This window comes from Heteronotia binoei, chromosome 19, assembly GCF_032191835.1.
Source record: "Heteronotia binoei isolate CCM8104 ecotype False Entrance Well chromosome 19, APGP_CSIRO_Hbin_v1, whole genome shotgun sequence".
Classification (NCBI taxonomy): domain Eukaryota; kingdom Metazoa; phylum Chordata; class Lepidosauria; order Squamata; family Gekkonidae; genus Heteronotia; species Heteronotia binoei.
This window is the reverse complement of record NC_083241.1, coordinates 18,557,896-18,579,714: the sequence shown is the minus strand read 5'-3', so window position 1 is coordinate 18,579,714 and position 21,819 is coordinate 18,557,896. Positions and strand designations below refer to the sequence as shown.

The following is a 21,819-nucleotide window of genomic DNA, read 5'->3' as shown; positions in this document are numbered from 1 at the left end:
TTCTGCACAACTCACTTTTTGACCTTCTACTTCGTTTTCCAACATTAGGTTGATCTTGTTTATGTGAACTGTACAGACATGTCATGGTTGTAATTGTAAGCATTAAAGTTTGTTTTTAAATGGGAAAAAATAGATGTAGATTATACAGTAATTTAGAGGACCATAGAGGTCCCTCGATGAAACTTCTTCAAAAAAACTAGGAAATGAATATAGTGATGAGATAAGGCAGGCCATCTTTCCAGGCTCCCTACAAATCCTTTGTCAAGCATGTATTGTTTTAAAACTTGTTTTTCATCAGCTCCCAGCTACCTGATGTAAGTCCCATTAAAAACCCTGCCAAAGTGAAATGGAACACCTTGTTATCCAACCTGACACCATTCACACGCTTGATGCCCCTGGAATGGTGGAATTTGACAGAGTAATAAATTAAGATTTTGGTTTCATTAGGCAGATGCTGAAGGATTTGTATAATTTTTCAAGTTTCATTTGATGCAATATTTTAAATGATCTAAAAGGCCACATTGTACAGTAACTTTATAAAAAGAACATTATCATTAACCATTGTCCAGTTACCAAATGCCTCCAAGATTTTTTTTTTATTAAAGCTCTTAAGAACCTAGCAAGGATCAACTCTTCCTACTTGCCTTCCTTGTGTAAACCACATGAATTTAACTCGATAGGGCACACCCAGCTCAAGTTAGACTGGTCACATCCTGTTAAAACACAATGAGTCTAAAGCAAACAAGTTTTTTTCATTGTTTCAATGGAATGTTGATAAGCATCAACTGTGGGATGACCCATAAGACCCAGTGAGAGAAATAGGAAAAGTTCTAAATGATCATTTGCTTTAATATTATATTTTGCAGTACCCTTTAATTCAGCATATAGCATTTTATTTATAAGGAATAAATACAAAACGAAATACCAACATGTTCATCATTATTTTCATTTATACTACCTAATACATTGATTTCCAGTCACACTAAGGATTATAATTTAACTATAGCTGCACTGATGTTATGTCCATACAAAAGTCCATATATAACACAATGTAGGTTATAGTCCAATAACTGGTTTACAAGCTTGAGCACAATATAATTTCAGGCTATTGCTGCCAGATATTTCTATTTTACAAACAAATAATAAATTTTAAGGCTCCACCTTCCCTGAATCTCAACACTTGTCCTGAGGTTGAATCCTGCCCAAAGTCAATACTCTTCAACAGTAATCTCCCTCATCAAGAAAGGGAAAGCCGCATGTGAAAACAGCCTTCTGCACAGTAGCCGAAGGCCTCACTAGTCAATATGTATGCCAATGCACCTCTGAATAATACAGCTTCACCTATATTGTAATGCTCACTTATTGGATGCACAACTGCATCTGGTGCCACTGGTCATTACACACAACCAGTAGTCCATAGTTGCAGGTGGATTGGACCCTGTCACTTTTAGTGGTGGGGAAACCAAAATATTACTTGACTACCAGAAAAAATGTACATGTAGGAAGCTTCGTTTAAAGATGGAGAGCTGTTAGCAAGTAGGTGAATTTGGGTACATTTGGGTGTAAAAAGAGGCTTAATTTTTTTCTTCTTCTGAAGTATTAATAGTGCAGCTCTATGTTCTTGGGGCATTCTTACAACTTGACAAAGATGCCTTTTCAAAATCCTGGAAGCTGGGCAGGAGGAAGCAAAGACACAGCCTGTTAAGTCACAAAACAAACATGGGATGCAAACTAGGACCCACTCTGGGGGCACATTCTTAAGCAGCAAGGTGCCTATTTAAGCTGCAAGTCTTCTAAGGAGGTACAGTTGATATGGAAGCTAATACATTGCTAGGCAAAATCCAGTCCCATGAAGAATTTTACTAGCTCCCCAGTTATCTATGTCAGATCCAGTAGTTCTTGGTGGTCACTTCAAATGGATATGTATGTGTTTTTTTTGGGGGGGGGGCTATTGGCATCTCACAATCCCTCCCTTACCAAAAAGGCCATCCAAGGATATGTGTCCATGATGAAGTCCCCATGTTACCTTCAGCTTTGCCACAAGCCAAAGGTAACATTGGACAGGATTGATATAGGTGGGAAGGATGAACTGGCTTTATGATCAAAGAAAACATCATTTAGAAAGGGTAGGAGATGTCTGCTGTGCCAGCATAGCATCACAAAACTCAGGTAATGGCAAAAAACGTCCCCATAACTAAGTCATTGCTTTTGGCACATGGTAAGTAGAGACAGAAAAGCACAAATGCTATGGTTCTTGCAATGCATGCAATGGAGCAGAAACACTCCCTGCCACTGCACTGAAAATGGCATACGCAGGCACACTGCATTACTTCCCGCCTTTTTTGAAGGCAATAAAGTTTACATGCAGGATCCACACACACCCCACACACAAACAGGCATCAGCACAATGTGCCCATCTGTAGAATTACACCAACGTGTTCTTAGGATTGCACTGTTGGATGGCAGAAATGCAATCTAGCATTTTGTTGATGTGCACCAACGATGTATTACACAAACAAAATGCTATCTGCCATCAAACACTGCAACCCTAAGAACACTCCTTGGAGTAAGCTGTACTGAGTAGACCTGCTTAGGACTGCACAGAAAGGTCTACAAAGTTATCAGAACTAAGGCAATATTTTTTTTCTTTCTTTTAAAAAATGTATCCTGTTTCACACATATTAGATTTTCCCTTTTGTGCTTTAAAAAAATGTGAATAAGTGTTCAGTATCCAACTAATGCTTGTTATTTGGTTACACAATTGAAACTAACTTGTCAAAAAAAATTGCAGGATTTACTCTTGTATGAGGCCATCCATTCACTGAAAGGAAGACCGATCTCACATGAGGCTTGTTCCGAGTGGACAGCCCTTTTGCTCCTGGGGCTTCTCTCCATTTTCGCACGTTGCCCCAGAGCTGTGAGTTGGCGCGGCGCTCTTCTGCAGCAAGCAGAATCCTCTTCCAAGCGGTTTCTGCTTGCCACGGAAGAACGGCACGCCAACTCGCGGCTCCAGGGCAACTTGTGTGAAAACGCAGAGAAGCATGGGGATCAAAAGGGCTCTCCACTTGGAACAAGCCCTAGTGCGAAATCGGTCGAAGTTTTCAGACTTTCTCCAGGTAATCTACCACAATCTGCCCAGTACTACTATCTGTGGTAGCCACATAAAAGCTGGCAGGCTGAGCCACATTCTTGGATCTGCCAGCTCATCCCCCCCCCCACCCTCCAGATTGGCGGAAGCTCTCCAAAAGAGAATTTTCTCCTGATGTGCAAAGTGCCATCAAGGCAAGTGAAAAGCAGAGATGGTGCGCCATTGCCTTCCTCTACAGAGTTATTTTTTTTTGTGATCTCCCTTCCAAGTACTAACCCTGCTTAGCTTCTGAGAGCTGACAAGATCAGGCTATAGCATGCCTCCTTTCCTTCCACTGTAGGTCACAGAGCATGTTGGCATTAAACACATTGAGCAGAAACAGTATTAGAACTCACAGTTTTTCAATATTGGAGATTCACAGAGTGGGTCAGTTTGCATTCCATTTCTCACTGGGTCATTCTCTTTTTAAAAATTCCTGCACACTGTCAAATTAGACAGCACAGCAATTCTACCCATTATGCCTAGTCTGCCCAAACAACAAAAGACAAATTGCTCCTTCAGTATCTGGTCTGGGTGGCATCCAAATTTGAGTCGAAGCTGCACCTTGAAAAACAGCTAATCTGACCAGTCATAACCATAAAGTATACTCCTAATATTGACTTCAGTTTGACCAAGGCACAGGCTTCTTACTGAGACCCATGTTACTGAGACATAGCTTCTTACAGAGACAAATATTGCACAACTTTAGTACCTTCTCAACTGGACAGGGCTCTGGGACGCACCTACTCAGCTGCCTCCCATATGAAACCAAGTGATAGTAAACCCATACTACGTGGTTCCCAGTTCTGTCCCTAGAAACAAGCCTTCCAGCTCTTCCACATACAAGCCTTACAACTCAAAAAACCTGCAAACTCTACATGCAGAAAATATTCAGATATTTTCTCCAAGCAGCTTCCATGGATGGAGCTTCTCTCACCATGCCACAGTAAAGTTTGAAGTTGCTCTTTGTTATAACTCAGTTAACCTTTTTCTGATTTGAACTAAGGCACAAAAGGAAAGTCAACAGATAACTGAAGCACCAGATAAAGGTACTACCAAAGAACATATCAAACACTGTTTTACTTGAAATCTCATATTCAAGTCCAGTTATTTGTTGGGAGTTATTTGTTTATGCTCTAATTGGAACATGGTAGCTCATCAATATACCTCTGCTTCAGTGGGGCAAGCAGCAGTTCCCCAGGGCTGTCTTAGATCAAGAAATGGTGAGGTTTAAGCCCCTTTCTCCCACATTCTACAGTCCTAACCCAAAAAGGACTCCCACATGCTTGAGAATCAAAGTTCCAACATGGAACTTCAGGCATGTGCTTGTGTGGTTTGACCTAAAGGGAAGCCAGATCTGTGGAGCCAGACCCCAACAGCCACTTAGGGAGGGGTGGGGTTAAATGCAGTTTATGTTTGGACAGGGCACTGTATCAATCCTAGTTCTCATACAAGCATACTTGTATGAGATGCCCAGATGCTTGTACAAGCATACTTGTATGAGATGCCCAGATGTTTGCAAAATTTGCAACAAAATTTGTAAATTTGTAACATTCATGTTACATTTTCAAACATGCATGTAAAAAAAGTAACATCAGAAGAAAATGTGTGAAGAATGATCTGTGGACACAACTCAACAAATCTGGGAGTAACATGGGATCTAGTTAGAAATTAAAAATTTCAAACAAAGCAAAAATCTGTTTATATTCCAAAAGGCACAAAGTACAAGTTACCATCTTGACTTTTTTGGTTAAAATGGAGCAAGAGAAACTATTTTTATACCAGTTATACTGGTATGAATAAAGTAACCAATTCACCATTTTGGGTGTGGAGGTACAAACTGATTTTTTTTGCAAGTATTAAGCAACTGAAATCCTTCAGTAACTGCTTTTCAATAGGATATTTTGTATATAGCAGATGAAACTTTTACCTATGTGCTCAGCAACAACAAAGGAGGTCTTTGGGTGAGAGACCAGGTTCCAAAGAGCCCTTATCAAATCTGTATGCAGGAACACACCTATCCCATGGCAACACAGTCTGCTTCCAAACCAGAAAACAAAGAAACACAACCAAAATACAATACATTCAAGGTTTTTCACATTTTGGAGAAAGATAACATTGCTTCTTGCTGTGTATCTTGTACAGGCCAGTTACTCAGCTGCTGTTCAATTTCAGTATAAAATTTCTGCTGGAATAGAGTACGGGAGTTAATTTCTTAATTGATTTCCAATTTGGTAAAATATCTCCTCTTAAAAGGATGAAAAGGAAAATGATCAATTGGTACCAAAATGAAACCAAGCTACTGATAAGTCTGTTGGCTGTTTTGCTATTTTCAAAGAACACTCTTAAAAAAAAAAAACAGAAAAAAAGTTTTTTACATGTGGGATCTCTCATCACATCCTTCCCAGCCAACTGTTACTACTTTGCTACAAAGAGGTTAAAATACTGAAGGGATATCTGAAGTAATATTTTATACAGGTTTGGGATGCCTTCATCCATTCTTGAAATTCATGATTTCATAGTACATATAGGAACAACAATGACTAGGATAACAGTACAAGTAGCAGCTGCAATCAATGCCGCTATTTTGCAAGCTTTCGCTCTTCTAAATTCAGCTTCTTTACGTTTCAATAATGAATCGTAGCCCGGTGTATAGATGTCCTCCATCCAGTATTCCAGATTGTTGGGATTTAAAGATTCTTGAGTCTGAAATAGAGGAAATCCTTTATTAATTAAAAAAAAATTAAACCAGAATACATGTAATTTACAAATGAAAGGTTGGATCCACTTGCAAAGTTACAGTGCAATCCAAAACAGAGTCGTATCTTTCTAAGACCCTTAAAGGCAACTGGCTTAGAAGGGTATAAATCTACTTAGGCTCAAGCTGTTAAGCATGTTAAAGGCTTCAATTGAAATTTGGCTGGATTGTATGCCTAATTATAGCTCTCTTGAAGGATGAAGGAATAAAATACAGTAATTTGGAGGAGTTGGTTGTCATCAGTATCTCGTGGAGATACTATAGAAGACCTAAATCACTAAGGTTGCTAACTCCAGGTTAGGCAATACCTGGAGATTTCCAGGTGGAGCTTGAGGAAAGTGGTGTTTGGGTTGGGAAAGATCTCACTGAATATGATGCCAGATAGTCTACCCTCAAAAGCTGCCATTTTCTACAGAGGAATTGATCAGTAGTAATTCTGGAGATCTCCAGGTTCCACTTGGAGGCTGGCATACGAATCTCTGCCAGACTGCTGTGGTTAAAGGGCTAAAAATGAACAAACTGAAACTAACAGTGCAATCCAAATAAAACTTTCCTAAGAGTAAACCCCATTGAATAGTCCTGAGTAGACCTGCTTAGGAATGCTCTCAAAATCACTGAAAGAAAGAACTGGTTGGGAAGGTGGATGTCTTGAAGGACAATGCATTCCTTATTTTTGTTGGAGTTCAGCTGACTTGGTAAGAGCCTAGATATTACACTGGATGCAACATTGCTGCTGGAGAAATAATCTGTCTAGCCCAGAAGACAACCCTCTAACTTTGTGCAATCAATTGAACCTGCTCCCCTATCCTTCATATCATAACAGCTGGTATTTTCCCATGTCAGCCTGTTTGTATTCCCCCTGTAAGTCGAAGCTGTTGTTGAGAAGATGCATTTTATCTCACTGCCAGATTCACACATTACTGAGCATGCAGATTGGGTCTGGGTACCTACCCTGTGTTACTGTGAAACACTAGTTGTGGGTTTTCCTCAATTATTGAACATGCAGAGCCTGATTCGGATTGGGACTGTGGCTAATATTGAGAAATATCTTCACCCTTTTTCCTCTGTGTTGTTTTCTCAACCTGACACAGTTGTCAGCTGGCATCCCTACTCATCAAGTGGGCCATTCCATAGGCACAACAGGGAATACAAGGTAGTGCCATAAAAGACCCTGCTCGGAGAAGCAAAGCTATCACAGTGGAATATAGGGGAGAGATGGTCCCACAGATAATAGTGATATCACTGAGACAAAATACAAACAAACAAAAAATCATCCCTTACTGGGTGAGACAGTACAGAAGTACCCATTGCCCCATGCGTGTGTCTTCAACCCCTTGGGTTTATTTTAACATAAAAAGTACGCTAGCTGTAGTAGCACCCAAGAAACAGGACTGCATTTTTTAAATATGATGCACAAGGTAGGGCAACATTATACGCATCATATAAGAGATTGCAGAGTGTCAGACAGACAGTAGTTGGAGTTGGACCAGAGTTCAAATGCTTGCTAGATACTTGCATCACTCTGAGTTTTTTAAAGGAGAGGCAGAATACCAAAGCCACAACTGGCCCCATCTGGCCCCAATTGTTTGTTCTGACATTCTCCAAAACTACTGGCAGAAGTACTGGCCAGACCTCTGGGAGCTTCAGATCTGGAGCTCCCAGAATGTTTTAAGAGCTAGCATGGAAAATGCAGTTCACATTGGGACCATGCCTCTTCTCCCATCTCCCGTGCAGGCACTGCAGTTTGCCCCACTAGACAAAACATACAGGTTTTATCCTGTCCATCTCAATGAGGTAAAAAGCTCCATGGGGTCATTTCAGATTGGGAAAAAAACAGCACTAGGTAATTCCTTCTTAGGCCCTGATCTAGGTCTGAATTGAGTCATGTACACTAGGGCTTTTAAAGGAAAATCCCCCACTGTGAACTAACTTCCCTCAATCTTCCACCTCTAGTTCTCCAGATAAATTTTGCTTTTCAAAAAGCATAGATTCTGTGCCAGAATTATTTGCTTCCTTTATACTCAGCCTTTCTTCCCAGAGGGGGACAAAAAGGCTTGCATTATTCTCCTCTGTTTTATCCTCACGACAACCCTGTAAGGTAAGTTGGACAGTGTTTTCCCAAGGTTACTCAGCAAGCTTCCATCCTGAACCTGGGTCTCCCAGATCCTAGTCTGACACACCATAGAATCATAGAGTTGGAAGGGACCTCCAGGGTGATCTAGTGACAACCATGCTGGCTGTCCCTTTATTAGAATTAGAGCCTTCTGCATTAAAATCCAACCACACAGTCATCTGTCCCTCCCCCATGACTGCATGGGTCAAAACAGGTGTGTCTGCATTTGCAAGATATTTCTCACTTACACACCTCACCAGAACTGGATATGAATGCAACTCACTTGCAGATCCAAAGCTGTAAGTTTCCCTTTCTCGCCTGTATTTCTGGTATATTCCTCAATGGTCCATGATGGTTGTGCTCTTTTCACTTCAGCCAGTTCAGTCAGCCGCATGTCCGTGTAGAGGGGGTTGTTCTTCATGTGCAACTTCAGTGATGTGGGGTAAGGATGGGGGCTGAAGACCTGCTCAATCAAGAATGTGTCTTTGGACTGTTTGGCATGCCTATGTGGCTGTGGGACCTCATACTGCCGGTCTGCCTGCAAAAAGGTTCAAAAAGGTTTGGAGAGAGAAGGCAGCTTTCAGAGAGCTGGTTCTCAAAAACGTGATGATAAGAGCTTCACATGTGTGAACAAGAGGCTACAACAAAGATTTACATGTGCCACTGCAGGTCAAATTCATGCTACCTAATTATTGTCAGTAGATTTATTTGACACATTCTGGCATACGCACACGCTTATAGGTCTGAGAGGAGGACAGTGATTGGTGTAATGATTAAGGCAACAGTGCCTCCTTAAGGTAGAGATACTCCCCATCTTGGAAAAATGATTTGTAGGAAAAAGGTGATCAGATAGTATTAAAATAAAAAGGCGTTGTTCTTTATACCCTACTTTTCTCTACCCTAAGGATTCTCAAAGCTGCTTACAATTGCCTTCCCTTCCTCTCCCCACAAAAGTCACATTTAAAGGCAGGTGGGGTTAAGAGAGTTCTGAGAGAAACAGTGACTAGTTCAAGGTCACCAAGCAGGCTTCATGTTGAATAATCAAACCTGGTTCTCTAAATTAGAGTCCACAGTTCTTAACCACTAAACCATGCTGGCTCTCATGGTGTATGGCAATGTTAACTGAAAATGTTTATTTTAGAATGTCAGAACATGGAGAAAAACTCCATGTTCTGGATCCAGCACAAAATTTCTACCTTCATATGGCATACGTTCTGGATAAATGGAATTGGGAATATGCTGCAATTTTGTTCCAAACACAGTCTATAGTTTGATTATATATATCATCGAATCATGGAAGACTCCAGGGTCATCTAGTCTAACCCCTTGCACAATGCAGGAAATTCACAAATACCTCCCCACACACATACACCCAGTGACACCTGCTCCATGCCCAGAAGATGGTTAAAAATAAAAAAATAAATAAACCCCTCCAGGATCCCTGGCCAAACTGTCCTTGAGAAAAGTTGCTTCCTGACCCCAAAGTGGCAAACAGCATTTCCCTGGGTGTGTAAGAAAGGGCCACAAGAGCTAAGCACTGATGCAGCCCTTCCTGCCCTCCTACTCATGACCTGCCTAAATTCACAGGATCAGTATTGCTGTCTGATGGCCATCTAGCCTCTGTTACAAAAACTCCAAGGAAAGAGAGCCCACCGCCTCCTGAGGAAGTCTGTTCCACTGAGGAACTGCTCTGTCAAGAAGTTCTTCCTAATGTTCAGTTGAAAACTCTTCTGGTTTAATTTCAATTCATTGGTTCTGGTCTAACCTGGGGCCACAGAAAACAATTCCGCACCATCCTCTATAATATCAAGGGTGGCCAAACTAGCTTAATGTAAGAGACACATAGAAGACACATCAGATGTTTGAGAGCCACAAGACATGAGCATCCGATGACGGAGAGCCAGAAAGGAGGGAGGGAGAAAAATAGATGGAGGGAGGAAAGAAAGCAAAATGCATTCTCCAAGCTGCTGGCTGGCTTGGCGAGGTAATTTAAAGAGACAAATGCTTACTCCGAGCTGACCAACATGGCAGTGGGGGCTTTGAGAACCACACAATATGTGTGAAAAAGCTACATGTGGCTCCTGAGCCGCAGTTTGGTCATCCCTGCTCTATATGACAGCCCTTTGAGTACTTGAAGATGGTGATCACATCAACTCTCAGTAGGGCTGCCAATCCCCATGTGGGCAAAAAATACAATGGAGAGAATCACAGAATAGGATGAGAACCCAAAGGAAAAAAACGTGACAAAAAACGAATACAACCATAAATTCACTTGTAATTATTAGTGTATAAACCTTCAAAGTATTTGATTGTCATGATCCATTTCAATAATTAGTATTGGAAGTTATTAGTATTTTTCTTTTGGAAGAAAAATCTGCACAGGCACTTTGACTTACAAGCACTTTGTAGCACTAAGCACTTTAAATTATTTGTTCTGATGGTAATTGTGCTTAGATGCGTTTTGTAAATGAATTATATGTACTTACCTTACAATATTAATTATTGAAATGGATCATGACAATCAAATACTTTGAAGGTTTATATACCAATAATTACAAGTGAATTTATGATTGTATTCGTTATTTGTCATGGTTTTTCTTTGGGTTCTAATCCCCATGTGGGGGCAGGGGATCCCCCAGTTTGGAGGTCCTCCCCCCACTTCAGGGTCATCAGAAAGTGATGGGGGGTGGGGGAAGAAAATATCTGCTGGGCTCTCCATTATTACCTATGGAGACCGATTCCCATAGGGTATAATGGAGAATTGAACAGCTGATATCTGGGGCTCGGGGGGGGGGCTGTTTTTTGAGGTAGAGGCACCAAATTTGTAGCATTGTATCTGATGCCTCTCCTCAAATACCCTTCAAGTTTCAAAAAGATTGTACTAGGGGGTCCAATTCTATGAGCCCCAAAAGAAGGTGCCCCTATCCTTTATTTCCAATGGAGGGAAGGTGTGGAGAAAAGGTGTGTGGTCCCTTTAAATGTGATGGCCAGAACTCCCTTTGGTGTTCAATTATGCTTATCATAACCTTGCTCCTGACTCAACCCCAATGTCTTCTGGCTTCACCCCCAAAGTCCCCAGATATGTCTTGAATTGGATTTGACAACCCTAGCACTCAGTCATCTCTTCTCCAGGCTAAACATACCCAGCTCCTTCAGCCTTTCCTTGTAGAACTTGGTCTTCATAACCCTCACCATCTTGCCCTCCTCTGGACATGTTCCATCTTGTCTATAGCCTTCTTAAACTGTGGTGCCCAAAACTGAACACTAGGTGAGGTCTAACCAGAGAAGAGTAAAGCAATAACCATCTTCATGTGATCTGGACAATATACTTTTGTTGATACAGCCCAAAATCACATTGGCCTTTTTAGCTACCACTTCACAATGCTAACTCCTGTTCAGTGTGTAGTCCAGTAAGACCCCTAGATTGTTTTTGCATATACCAAGACAAGTCTCCCCCATCCTATAATGATGCATTTGATTTTTTTTAACTTAAATGCAGAACTTTACATTTATCCCCATTAAAACTCATTTTCTTTGTTTTAGCCCAGTTTTCCAGCCTGTCAAGATCATCCTGTATTTGGCTCTGTCTTCTACTATATTTGCTACCCCCCCCCCCCCCATTTACTATCATCTGCAAATGTAATGACCATCTCCTCTATTCCTTCAGCCCAGTCATTTACAAATATGTTGAGCAACACAGGTCCCAGGACAGATCCCTGAGGCCCTCCACTTGTCATTTCTCTCCAGGAGAATAAAATCATAGTTGGAAGGGACCTCCAGGGTCATCTAGTCCAACCCCCTGTACAATGCAGGAAACTCACAAATACCTCCTCCTAAATTCACAGGATCTTCATTACTGTCAGATGGCCATCTAGCCTCTGTTTAAAAACCTCCAAGGAAGGGGAGCCCACCACCTCCCGAGGAAGCCTGTTCCACTGAGGAACTGCTCTAACGGTCAGCAACTGCTTCCTAATGTTGAGCCGGAAATTCTTTTGATTTAATTTCAACCCATTGGTTCTGGTCCTACTTTCTGGGGCCACAGAAAGCAATTCCACACCATCTTCTATATGACCACCCTTCAAGTACTTGAAGATGGTGATCATATCACCTCTCAGTTGCCTCCTCTCCAGGCTAAACATCCCCAGCTCCTTCAACCTTTCTTTGTAGGATATGGTCTCCAGACCCCTCACCATCTTTGTTGCCCTCCTCTGGACCCCTTAAAATGTGGTGCCCAAAACTGAACACAATACTCCAGGTGAGGTCTTACCAGAACAGAGTAAAGTGATACCATCACTTCATGTGATCTGGACACTATATTTTGGTTGATAAAGCCCAAAATTGCATTTGTCTTTTTAGCCACCACATCACACTGTTGACTCATGCTCAGCGTATGGTCCACTAAGACCCCTAGATCCTTTTTGCACATACTACTGCCCAGATAAGTCTCCCCCATCCTATAAACATGCACTGGATTTTTCCTTCCTAAATGCAGAATTTTACATGGATCCCTGTTAAAATTCATTTTATTGGTTTTAGCCCAGTTTTCCAGCCTGTCAAAATCATCCTGTATCCTATTTCTGTCTTCTACTGTATTTGCACCCCCTCCTAATTTAATATCATCTTCATATTTAATAAGCTTTCTTTCTATTCCTTCATCCAAATCATTTATGAAGATGTTGAACAAAACAGGTCCCAGGACAGATCCTTGAGATACTCCACTTGTCACTCCTCTCCAAGAGCATGAGGAACCATTCACAAGCAGTCTTTGGGTGTGCTCTGTCAACCAGTTACAGATCCACCTAACATTTTACCAATTTGTCAAGAAGACTATTATGTGGAACTTTATTAAAAGCTTTACTAAAATGAAGATAAACTATGCTTACAGAATCCCTCTGATCCAGCAAGGTAGTCACTTTCTCAAAAAAAGAGGTAAGGTTAGTCTGCCATGACTTGTTCTGGAGAAACCCATGCAGGCTCTTAGTAATCACAGCCATTTTTTCTAAATGTTCCAGGACTGACTGGTGATTTCTTTTGATGCTTTTCCAGGTCAACCTGATGGGTCAGTAGTTATCCAGATCCTCCTTTTCACCCTTCTTGAAGATGGAGACAACATATGCCCACCTCCAATCTTCTAGCACCTTACCTATTCCCCAGGAATTCTCAAAAATAATGGCCAGAGGCTCAGAAATTACATCTGCAAGTTCTTTTATTACTCCTGGATAGTTCATCTTGCCCCGAGCACTTAGTTTAACTTAAAGAAACTAGATATTTATTTACTACCCCAATGCTGATCCTAGGTTGCAACATATGGTGGCACCAATTATAGTTTCCAGTGGTGTTTCAACCAATGCAGTAAAACACCCCACAATAGGAATCTTCCTGCCAACAGTTACATCAAGATTGCTTTTTTGAAGGGTTTTATCAATCCACACATGTTCATAGAATCAGAAGGGGCCATATAGGCCATCGTCCATCCCCCTGCTCAATGCAAGGTCAACCTTAGAGCTCCCCTTACAAGTGTTTGTCCAACAGCTGCTTAAAGACTGCCAGTGAAGGGGAGCTCACCATCTTCCTAGGTAGCTGATTCCACTGTTGAACAACTCTGACTGTAAAAAAGCTTTTCATCACTAAACATAAAGAGGGGAAAAGATTTAAGCAAGTAGAAAGAATGGAACAGTGAAAAATAGTTTGCTTGACTCCTAGCATCACTCACTAAAAATCCTTAAATAGCAGGTGCTTGCAAAGTAAGGTTGCCAAGTCCAATTCAAGAAATATCTGGGAACTTTGGGGGTGGAGCCAGGAGACTTTGGGGGCAGAGCCAGGAGCAAGGGTATGACAAGCATAATTGAACTCCAAGTGAGTTCCAGCGATCACATTTAAAGCGACAGCACACCTTTTAAAATGCCTTCCTTCCATAGGAAATAATGAAGAATATGGGCACCTTCTTTTGGGGCTCATAGAATTGGACCCCCTGGTCCAATCTTTTTGAACCTTGGGGGGTATTTTGGGGAGAGGCACTAGATGCTATACAGAAACTTTGGTGCCTCTACCTCAAAAAACAGCCCCCCAGAGCCCCTGATACCTCCAGATCAATTCCCCATTATACCCTATGAGAATCCATCTCCACACAGGGAATACTGAAATACCCAGCAGACATTTCCTTCCCTCTCCCCTCCCCCCCCGGTTTCTGGCGACTCTGAAGCGAGGGATTGGCATCTCTACTCACAAGTTGCAGCCAACTTCTTCAAAGTAACACAGACACACCATACCAAGAAGAAGCCTTTCCAATTGGAGATGGAAGCCTCCAGTGGTGGAAAGTCACATGGTGGCTTTGGGGGCAGCGTTTCCCCCTCCCCCGCCGGCCAGCTGACTGGGGGTGGGAACGAGCCTGGGAAAGCAGAAGAACCCCCGCTGGGACCTGGGTATTGGCAAGCCTATTGCAAAGCCCCTTCTCTCATTACCCAAACCGGACCTAGAGAAAGGGAAATTAGCTTTAAAAGGGTTCCAGAAAAGAATAACATAGGACCTTGGCCTATGTGTACCAGGGTCAATCTCGACAGAGGTACCCAAAAATAAAATAATAAAGAACGTGACAATGATTTTAACCACAAACAATTGTATCATATACAAAATAAAATAGAACAATTTTTTTAAAACAGGATTGCACTTTCTTGTAACCAGGGCTTTTTTTGAGCAGGAATGCAGAGGAACGCAGTTCCAGCTGCCTTGGCATCATGGGGTGTGGCCTAATATGCAAATAAGTTCCTGCTGGGCTTTTTCTACAGAAAAAGCCCTGCCTGTAACTGTTGTTCATTGAGCTGTCTTTGTGCAGGCACACGTAATGAACTGCACTTGTGCAGGCCAGTCACCAGTCTCTCTATATAGTTACTGAGTAGTCTAAAATGCACTCAAAGGGGAGCCCCTCCCCTGTGGGGGCCATCCAAGTTCTTTCCCCACTCAAACGGTCATATATCAGCAGGGAGGGGGGCACCTTTCCTTCAGTCTATCAGAACCACCAGGAGTAAAATAAGGAACTCACAGCAGGGAAGGAGGGAGGGAAATGTGTGCTTGCACAGAAGACATCTCAATTAATAATGGTTACAGGTTAGTTCAAGTCTGTTGTAATCTTTAGCCTTCTGTGCATTCCCACAGTGGGAGACAAACAACCGCCATACTGCGAATAGGGGGTGAATTACTGGAATAGGTAATGCAATACAGCTCTGCTAACTGCATAATCTCTCCTGGCATTCATGTTCACAGAATAATGCCAGACAAAAGTGTCAGATAACAACCCCATCACTGCTCAGCAAATTTCTGTGTGAGGCATTCCCTTCCAGAAGGCAGCAGACACAGCTTGGACATGCATTGATTGCGTTTGGATATCAAGAAGGCACTGGAGACCAGCTTTTTCATATGCCACATGGATGGCTGACACCACCCATTGGGATACTGTCTGTGCTGATGCAGCCTTCCCCTTCAGGCTGCCTAAGAAACAAACAAAAAACTTGTGTAATTGTCTGAAGACTTTTGTGCTAGCCAAATAAAATAACAATGCTGTTTTCACATCTGATGTGTGGAGTGACTTTTCTGCTTCCAAAGTGGGTGAGAAGAAAAAATGAGGAGAATTATATCCTGTGCCAGATGACAAGCTGAAACAACTTTAGGTAGGAATCTCAGCCTCAGCTTGAACAAAACATGGCTGGGCTGGAATTTGAGGTTACCACCACAAGCAAGGTGACCTTGAAGGATATATACACCTGACTGCAGGTGCTCATGAGTTCAAATGAGGCAAGCATCAGTTGGGGAAATGCCACATACATGTGTGTGGGTGGGTGGGTGCGTGTGTATATTAGTGAATAGAAGTAAAAGAAATATAACTTTGCGTGCATATTAAGGTCCAGACTTCAAATAGCTTTCTTTTCAAAATTCCTTTTCACCTACACTTCAGCTAAAATTAATCACACATAAAAGTACACACACATTAAAAAAGGCATGCAGAGAAAAAAGCATATATATACCCTTAATACTTTTGCTCTTATTTTGATTAGCTGACAAAGGTAATCTCTTTTGGATTCAGTCCCCATATGGTGAGATATAAAACTGATAAATTGGTGGAATGCGCACGCTCTAAAGAGTAGCAGCCTCGGCTCGCCCCTCTCCGGACAAGAAAAGAGATTAGGACCGAAAGATAAGTAAATATTGAAGTTTTGGGGTCATAATATTTGGCAGTGAAGCTAGAGAGTCAAAGAAGTTAAAGGCGTGCTCAGAAGACAGCTAGCACTGAGAAAAAGAGAGTATTTTGGAAAACAGATAAGAACCGGAGGCAGTGATTAGCACCGTTAAAATGCCTGCCACTACAGTGAAACAGCTTTCCGAACAGATAGCACAGTTTCAAGCTTTAATGATGCATTCTCAGAACAAAATAGAGGAGACTGTTGCTGAAATTAAAAATGAAGTTAGCCAGATAAACAAGGATCTGCAAGATATTAGGCAGCTGGCCAACAAAGCTGATAAGGCAGCGTCAACAAATCAGAAGGAAATAGTTTATTTAAAGGGGCAGATTAAAAGCCTCTCCGACAGAGCAAGAAGGGCAAACCTTATCATTCATGGTATTTCAGAAGACATTGACTCACGACACTTGGAAGACGGGATAATAAATTGGCTCTCAGAACAGCAAACAGGTGTTATGATTAATGCTGACCAGGTCGAGAGAGTCCATAGGCTTAGATCTAGAAGGTCAGGAGGATCTCCGAGACCAGTAATAGTCAAATTCACAAGAGAAAAAGTGCAGCAGCAAGTCTTTTTGGCTTTGAAGAAGAAGAGGGCACTGGAATTTAAAGGGAAAAGGGTATATGTGAGACAAGACTTTTGCAGTGAAACACTGGAAGAAAAAAGACAAATGAAGCCATTTGCAGATAAACTCTTTCAGAACAAGATATTGTTTACATGGGCTTACCCAGCCACTATTGTGATCTACAAAGAAGGCAAAAGACTCACAGCAAGGAACCCAGCTGAAGCAAGGAAACTCTTGGAGAAGATGGGTCTGGACCCAGGAGAAACAGGAACTCAACCAGAGGAAGAGCTTAATGTCGACGAACCAGAGGAGGGGCCTTCTACACGTCAGGAGAAACGACAGAGGACAAGACTATAAGACGTTCAAGGAAAAGGAGGAAGTTCAAAAAAAAAAAGGGAAGTACCCCACAAATAAGAGGGAGGGAATATCACGGTCTTAAGTGAAGGAAGGAAATAATAAAAGATCCAGGAGGGGGGGGGAGGTGTGCCCACCTAAAGGTATAGGGAGGGTGGAGAGATCAACCCAAAAGCGAGCCCTATACCAGAAGAGGGGAGGGGGGATGATGGGGAAGAGTGGGGGGAAAGGGTGTGGGAGGGGGGAAGGGAGAAAGGGGAGAGGCAGAACAGACTTTGTTATCCAGCCAGGGAAGGGAAAGGAGGTGAATGATTATGGCTAAAACTTTGAAAATGCTCTCACTGAATGTCAACGGACTAAGTTCAGACCTGAAAAGATATAGATTAACAAGAATGGCAAAACAACACAATATAGATATCGTGTATTTACAGGAAACACATAAGGCAAAGGATGATATTAAACCGTTGATTAAACACCCAGGATGGAAAGTATTGGCTGAAGCAAGAAGTAGAACTAAGACGAGAGGAATAGCAATTTTAGTACACACAAGGATCGATATTAGGATACTAGATCTCATTAGTGATAGGGAAGGGAGATATTTGTTTATCAAAGGTAGGTTTCAAAATAGAGTAATAACGCTTATAAATATATATGCCCCAAATACAGGACAGAGGAGATTTTTGAATAAAGTTATGCAAAAAGTTCAGAAATTATCAGAGGGAGAAGTTATTATAGCAGGAGACTTTAACATAGATATGACCAAGGAGAAGGAGGCTAGGTGGAAAAGGAATTTGGTAGAAGCGCATGAGGCCTTAGGCTTGGTTCCAAAGCCGACACATTTATCAAGTAGACACAAGACAGCTTCTTGTATAGATTATATATTTCTTAAAAAATCAAATAATTGGGAGGTGAGGAAAGTAACAACCCATCCAATATGGATCTCAGATCATGCTCCACTAACTATAGAACTGGTGATAAAAAACGAACAAATTAGAAGGACTTGGAGATTTAACAGTATGGTCTTATTAAAAAAAGAAAATAGACAATATATGGAAAATCAAGTAAAACAATATTTTAGAGAAAATAAGGGAACAGTGGCCACAAATATCTTGTGGGAAGCAGCAAAAGCAGTGTTAAGAGGTCATTGTATGATGAAGGAGAAAGAAATAAAAAAAGAATGGTATGCTAACAAGACACAGAAACTCCAGGAATTAGGGCACTGCAGAGCAGTCAAGATATTAGATTCTGCCCTGATAGGAAAAAAAAGATCGATGAAATTAGGAAACACTTGGACTTTATGGATTCGAGGGCATTATGGAAAAAACAAACCATGGTAAGAAATGAGTTTCAAAGAGATTCAATAAACTCCGTTAGGAGACTGGCTAATTATCTCAAGACTAGGAAAGAAAAGCAAAAGGTGGAAAGTATTAAGAGACAAGGAAAGGTCACGCAGAACCCGAGAGAAATTAGGCAAGTGTTTCAAGAATTCTACAAAGAGTTATACGCTAGGAGGGATATAACAGAACATATTGACGAAAGTGGAGAAGTGTTGGGAGATACAGATAGAGAGAGTTTGGAGAAGGAAATAACAGTTCAAGAAATAGAGGAAGTTGTGAACAATTTAAAAGTGGGTAAATCCCCAGGGCCTGACGGCTTTACTGTGGATTTTTATAAGGAGATGAAGGAGTTACTGATCCCCGAATTACAACAAGTGTTTAATGCTATATTGAAGGGAGGGAAAGCTCCCGACTCTTGGAGAATGGCTGAAATAACCGTAATATTAAAACCCCAGAAGGATCCTCGGGAAGTGGGTTCATATAGACCAATAAGTTTACTTAACCAGGACTACAAAATTTTTGCTAAAGTTTTAGCAAATAGGTTAAGGAACATATTACCTCATATAATAAAAGAGGATCAATATGGCTTTGTAAAGAATAGGAGTATTGCACATCCTATAAGGAATATATTTAATGTATTGTACCATAAACGTCCTGGGCAACTTGCTTTACTTAAATTAGATGTATACAAGGCATTTGATACGCTGTCCCATGAATTCTTATGGTCCATAATGAAGAAGTGTGGGATTGGCCCACTATTCTTAAAAGCCATTCAAGAGGTCTATAGGGAGGGGTCAGCAGTGGTAAGAGTAAACAACGAACATACGGATCAGCTCCCAATTGAGAGAGGTGTGAGGCAGGGGTGTCCACTTTCCCCATCCCTGTTTATAATGGCGATAGAGCAACTAGCAGAAAGGATTAGGAATTCAGGGAGAATAGAAGGCTGTAGAATAGGAAAGGAGGAAATAAAAATCAATTTATTTGCAGATGACATAATCATGACAATATCTAACCCGAAAGAAGCCATTAGGGAAACGAAAATTATTTTAGAAGATTTTGAAGCAGTATCAGGTTTAAGAATAAATATGGGAAAGTCTGAAATAATGTACTTTAATGTTGGTTTGGAAGAAAGGAAAGAGATTAATAGGATAACTAATATGGGGATGGGAGTTAAGAAATTTAAATATCTAGGGATAGAAATTTATAAAAATATTAACAGGATAGTGGAGGGAAATTATAATAAAATCTGGGAGAAAATAGAGAGGGATATGCAGCAGTGGGGGAAAAGGACGATGAGCCTGACCACTAGAATAAAGAGTGTATCGATGTTTTGGATGCCAAGGTTGTCGTACCTTTTTCAAACGATACCATTGGAGCTAGATAAGCAAAAAATGAACTAACTGGAACACTAAAATAAGAGAATGGATATTTGGTAGTAGGAAACTTAGATTTCCAAAAAAATTGGCATACAATCATAAATCAGAACTTGGATGGGGAGTCCCAGATATAGTCAATTATTATGAAGCATTTCAGCTTAAAGCATTATTAGAAATAGAGAAGGAAGGGGACCAGAAATGGATAAGGTTTGAGAATGAAGCTAATAATGGGGTAGGAAAACATGGCATCTTTACGAACATGGGGGCGAAGGAACTTAATTTAAACATGGGACCAAGGAAAAATGGGCTAAATGTTTGGAAGAAATGGCAACCGAAATGGCTGAATCGGGTATCTAGATGGACGCCATTAGAAATGTTGATGGAAGGAGCCAAGGAGCATAGGTGGAGCGAACTACTTAAGGCTAAAGGATTTAGAAGGGTAGAAGATTTGTTAATACTAGATAAGTTAAAACCATTACATGAATTTCAAGAAGTCGTAGGAATACAATACTGGCTTAAGGCTACAGGATTGTATACTAAAGTTAAGAAGGAAGTGGAGAAGAGTAACTTAAATGAAGAAGAACCTATGGAAAAGTTTTATAAATTAATGGGTAAAACAAAAAAAGGATTAGTAGGCATCCTATATAGGAGCATGAATTTAGGTAACGAAGGAGCAATAAGCTACCTTCAACGGTCATGGAGTTTAGAAGGCCAAATAACGAAACGAACAGGGGAGAAGATAATGGAAGGTTTAAAAAAAGTTAAGATACATAAGGTTAGAGAAATGGAATTGAAATTTTTCACTAAATGGTATAGAACTCCGGCTACTTTAGCCAATATGTTTCCTGGGTTGAGCCCTAAGTGTTGGCACTGTAAGAAAGAAAAGGGATGGTATTCCCACATGTGGTGGGAGTGTCCTGAGGCCAAGAAACTATGGGATATGGTAGTGGGAATGATAAAGAAATTCTTTCAGGTAGAGCCTAGAATTAACTTTGAACTAATGCAGATGAGTTTATTAGGGAATGAAAAAATAGGGAAGAACAACCAACATTTACTAAAAGCAATGATATCAGCGGGTAAAGCGGTAATAGCGGCAGGATGGAAGGATAAAAGTAAATGGAAGGAAAGTACTTGGCATAACTATCTCTTTGATTTTGTCCAGTCAGATATAGCCGCTATAATGTTGCAAGAAGAATCATGGGAAGAAAGAAGATCAAGAATTAAAGAAAAGTGGCTGACGTATCTGAAATGGGCGAAGGAAGAAAGGAGAGTGGACATTCAGTGGAAGCTTCGAGTCCTTTGTCCCTGGCTGGAAGAAGAAAAGGATGTATAGACTAAGGGGGGGCGGGGTGGGGGTAAATGTAAAATGGATATCAGAAACCATGTAGAGAAACAGATAATGTATTAATAATAAAAATATACATATTAAAAAAAAACTGATAAATTAATCCAGTCCCCGTGAAGGTAGCAAAAAGAAAGGCAGCTGTTAGTGAAATACCCCCCTTAATTAAAGACAGGGCTCATTTCCAGGGGGAACACACAGGAACCACATTCCTGGAGAGAAGATGCAAATTATTTTTTACCTTACAGGGCCACGCCCATGGTGAAGTTCTCTGAGACTGTCTCTCCATGTCTGCTGTTGCAGACTGCTGGAGCTTCACAGGCTACACAGGGGTGTCAAACATACGGCCCATAGGGCGGATCAGGCCTGCAGAGGGCTCCAATCAGGCCCTCCAGCAACTGGCTGTCCTCTGCTTCGTTTTCCCTTGTTTTTCGGTCGCCATTTTGTGTTTCTCCCTGGATAAACCAGGGAAGCAAAGCAGCCTTTCCCTCTCCCCTCCCTTTGCCCAAAGGGAGGAGGAGCCTCAGCCAGTGAGGGAGCTTCGCTCTATAGCTCTGCTGGGTGATTAAGTTTGCAAGGCTCAATTAATCACTCTGCAGATCTACTGAGACAAGCCTC

The 21,819-nt window shown here is 41.3% G+C and overlaps 1 protein-coding gene across 1 annotated transcript in view; it reads right to left on the bottom strand.

Annotated features, from left to right (window-relative positions):
- Nucleotides 1-5,202: 5,202 nt before the first annotated feature.
- Nucleotides 5,203-21,819, bottom strand: part of MINAR1 (membrane integral NOTCH2 associated receptor 1) — a 31,296-nt gene continuing 14,679 nt past the window's right edge. The window contains exons 2-3 of the mRNA XM_060259888.1: nucleotides 8,282-8,536; nucleotides 5,203-5,833 (exon numbers count right to left, since the gene is read on the bottom strand). Of these exons, the coding sequence (XP_060115871.1) occupies nucleotides 5,636-5,833; nucleotides 8,282-8,536 (453 nt within the window). The 3' untranslated portion in view covers nucleotides 5,203-5,635. The remainder of the gene's footprint in view (nucleotides 5,834-8,281; nucleotides 8,537-21,819) is intronic.